Source organism: Notothenia coriiceps, unplaced genomic scaffold (genome assembly GCF_000735185.1).
Source record: "Notothenia coriiceps isolate Sejong01 unplaced genomic scaffold, NC01 NC01_scaffold00018766, whole genome shotgun sequence".
In the NCBI taxonomy this organism is placed as follows: domain Eukaryota; kingdom Metazoa; phylum Chordata; class Actinopteri; order Perciformes; family Nototheniidae; genus Notothenia; species Notothenia coriiceps.
This window is the reverse complement of record NW_011351467.1, coordinates 1-4118: the sequence shown is the minus strand read 5'-3', so window position 1 is coordinate 4118 and position 4118 is coordinate 1. Positions and strand designations below refer to the sequence as shown.

Here is a 4118-nt window from a genome sequence, read left to right as displayed (position 1 = left end):
TTAGGTATTCTTTCTTTCTTGAAATATAACTTAATAACTTAAAGGGTAATTGAACGGTTAAAAACGGTTCCTCGACGGCGTCTTTCTGACAGGTTGCTGCCCATCACTGTCACTTAAAGGAGGCGTCGTGGGAATTGTAGTCAGTCATAGTGTGTTGACTACAGATGTCACGATTAGGTGGCCTTTCTTATAAAAACTAAATACTGGCTCTAACATATATACTTATTTCTTTAGATTGTTTATGTTCGCACCACTAGATACCAAAGCAGATTAAACGTACCTGGCAATAAACTTGATTCTGATTCTGATGCATATCCTGCTCTCTTATGCTTTGACCTCTTCTGTCTGGCCTTATATGAAGACAATACAGTACACGGACAACATGGCCTCTCTTCTGCCTGAAAGTATAAGCAGTCTTACATGTTGACGTTGTTCCCTCAGATACTGCTTCTGAGAGAGAGAGTCCTGACGTGTCGCCTCAGGGCAGAGAGTGAGAGAGAGACGAAGATTTCAGAGACGTGTCCATCACTGAGGAGCGGGAGGAATGTGGGAGATCAGGATCGAGACGGTTGAGATTGACACTGATCGACAGACGAGGAAAGAGCCACACATGACTTGAAAAGGAAAGTTACATTAGCTTGAAAATGCTTTTGTGTCCTCCCTGCCGTATTGTCTTTTTTTAAATTAGAAAATGTTCTTTTGTTTGTGCTTCAGTTGTGTTTATTTACACTGCATAACGATCTTTAAAGAAGGATCACTGTGTAGATGACACTGAGGATGATTGTGCAAGCTGTGTTTTAAATAGTAGTCTATGTGTTATTTTACTCGTTTTTCATTGGCATTTCTGGATTTAGGCATACATTTTAAACTTCTCATTAAATTAAATGCTGATTTTCCATTTACATTCTGAGGAAACCACAATTGTTTAAGTGGTGATGCTTAAATACCTGTGTCATTAAAGCAGTTCTGTAAAGGTGCGTTAGCAGGTCTCTCCATGTGAACTGTGAGGATGTGTCGCCCCCTAGTGGACAAACATCTACACTTACATGCAGTCAAGATTTTTACTGCAGTTACATTTTGAGGTACTTTATTTGTATCTTGAATATGTTTTTATGTATTAGTTTGTCATTCAAATAAAGTAAACTGTGTTATTACCCCTGTCATTTATTCTATCAGAGTCCTTTCTGTACAAAGCCATCGTTGTTAATTCATTAAAAGCCGAGCAACGATCTGCAGAATGAAGCTGTTAATCAATATCAACATTAAACGTTCAAACACCTTCTTATTTTTTTGGAGTATCGGAAGAAAGATGTGGTGAATCATCTTCACATTATTGAGGTTTTAATTAAGAAAATACCTTTTATTTCCTCGATGAGAGCTGTAATGTCCTCCTTGAGTTCTAGTCAACAAGACTAAGAGATAAATGAAATGATGCTGACACCACAAACACTTAATACGAAGTCAGACAGGGTGTGTGTGTGTGTGTGTGTGTGTGTGTGTGTGTGTGTGTGTGTGTGTGTGTGTGTGTGTGTGTGTGTGTGTGTGTGTGTGTGACCTAGCATCACTATCCTTGTGGGGACCAAAAGTTGTTTATACAATCACGTGTGGGGACTCGCCTTATGTCCCCATAAGGGAGGTCCCCATGAGGGGAATCATTCATTTTAGGGTGAAGACTTGGTTAGGATTTTGGGGAACCTCCATAGGAGTGCAGTGTGGTGCACGGGCTCTCGGGTCAATCTTTTTCGTTTAAAAACTCCTGTAGTAAAACCAATACAAGTTTATAAAAGCCCTGTTTGGTCTGTGTTCATTTTTTTTCAAGAAAATGCAATAAAAGGGATAAAAGTGAGCAGCAGCTGAAGCACAGAGCGTATGCGGCGGGGTTAAAACTTGTACTCTTGCCCCCCCGAGGGGGTCTCCCCCGGTGGGGTGTCCGAGGCTGCGTACCACAGCATCTGGTAAAAGATCTGGTAAGTGGGTTAAAAACATCTGGCTAAAAGAACCAAGGTTGACTTTGTTTAAAATCGGCATGCAGGTAAAATTAGTGTTAAAAAATAATAAATAAATACATAAAAGTGCTTTTTTTTTTAAATAAGTGCTTTTAAAAATAAGTGCCAAATGTAAAATAAAAAATATAAAATACACACGGGTTAGTAAGCACACGGGGAGGGAAAATATCCTAAAATAAAGTCAACCAAGTGTCCCTAAAAGTGTTTAAATCCCAGGCCGAGGTCTAGAGAGGTGGTGCAGGTGAGACATGGGACACGCCTCGGATGATGTTTTAAAAAATACTTTATTAAGGGCTTATTTGAGGGTGTTTTAGAGGATGGATGTTCTTCCACAGGATCCAGATGTGCTGGTCTCTGTCGGAGCGGCACTGCTCGTGGTTGAACCCGAGCGCGTGCAGCAGCTCGTGTTGAACCGTGCTGTGATACAGGCAGCCCTGCTGGTCCAGAGACACCGTCTGGGAGTAGCCCCGACGCCCCACGTACGAGTAGCAGCTGCAACAAACACAACATTTACAGGTCTCCTATCATGCAAATTGCACTTTTTCATGTCCTTTGTACATAAATATGTGTCCCCGGTGTGTTAGGGAACTCACAAAGTGTCAGAAAATAAAACCCTCTCTCTTTTCCTCCGTACCCAAATCTCTAAAAAAGGGGGAACAACGGAGCTGATCCAGATTTGCGTCCGATATGACGCAATATCGGAAATGTGGGCGGGCTTTACACCCACGGCCCTATCAGAAACGTTGTTATCAGAAACAATGCGTGACAGTTTTGGACGTAATATGATCTTTGTTTACATTATCAAGCATGGCTAACACTCAGAGCTAACCTGTACTGGAGAGAGCATGTGTAAAAAAGCAGGAAATAAAAAAAAAGGATGCCTCAAAATAGTGCAACAGAAGACCTTAAAGAATCATAATCTGTTTTCTTGCAAAGTAGGTTTACAAATACGAGGTTTACCCGCCATCTGAATGGATGTTCAGGAAGTCTCTCTGGCCCGTGCGTCTGACGAAGCGAATGCAGGAAACATCGTGGAAGGAAGTCAGGCCGCGCTCGATGATGGAGCGCTCACGAGAAGCTGAGGAGAAAGAAACAAAGCAGCTGTGGTTCAATGGAGGTCAAAGGAGGTCAAAGGTAACATTCAGGTTCTTAGACCAGTGGTTCTCAAATGGGGGTACGCGGACCCCTAGGGGTACGTTGGAGTACTGCAGGGGGTACGTGAGATTTATTTTATGTTAATGAAAAAAACAAACATAATTAAAACTGCGGTCACAGATGTGCGCAGTGATGAGCGGGCCCTCGCGTCCGTGCGCCTGTTGGGGAGGGCGGCCGGTCGTCCCGGCGTCAAGCAGACGCGCGCGAGTCCTCCGAAATGAGCCGTTTGTCATTACTCTCATTTTCGCGTCCCAGGCTCCCAGGTCCTCTGGCAGCGACCCGGAAACGGATGTCGGCGCGCCGTCTGGAGGAAAACAAATTTGTCTAAAGGCTCGTCGAGGATGGATTATCGAGGAGGCTGTCTGGAGGAGCCGTAACCGAGGATACACTGATTTAGAGGAGAGAGGAGAGAGGAGAGAGGAGAGAGGAGAGGAGGAGAGGAGAGTCTCTGGAGGAGCTATAACCGAGGGTACACTGATGTATCCTCCGTTTTCAGCCAACAGTGATGTTTAAAAGAGGCGTGACGCATGGCTGGACTTATGTCAACAAAGCAAAGCTCTGCTAACTGTTCCCGTTGTGATTATAAGTTATTTAAGAGCATCAAATGTGCATCAGACTTTCTGCCCTTTACCGTTTGTTTACTCACTAATCACATCTCGCCTGGATGTTATGCTCTTTTTTTTTAATCCAACTGCTTTCATTCAGACGCGATGTTTACAGTGAGAACAGCAATAACATATGTAACAGGCCTACATTGCATAGCACTTTATTTGTATGCTTGAGTAGATATCTACAAGTAAAGAGTAGATATTATTCATGAAACCATATAGTGTTCACATAATAAAATATACAAGGGCTGTAGCGTGATATACATGATATGCTTTAGGAGCTGTATGTGTGTGTTGTACAGTGAGTAGGTGTCTGTTGTAATTTACTTTGCCGCCAGCAGAGGCGGTG

At 43.0% G+C, this 4118-nt stretch overlaps 1 protein-coding gene across 1 annotated transcript; it reads right to left on the bottom strand.

The window, feature by feature from the left end:
* Positions 1 to 2293: 2293 nt before the first annotated feature.
* On the bottom strand, positions 2294 to 3115 carry LOC104951237 (high choriolytic enzyme 2-like; the record flags this gene model as incomplete). Its single annotated transcript, XM_010777875.1, has 2 exons — positions 2294 to 2498; positions 2967 to 3115. Coding segments are annotated over 2 exons (354 nt in total), but the record flags the coding sequence as incomplete, so codon positions are not given.
* Between the last annotated feature and the right edge of the window lie 1003 nt (positions 3116 to 4118).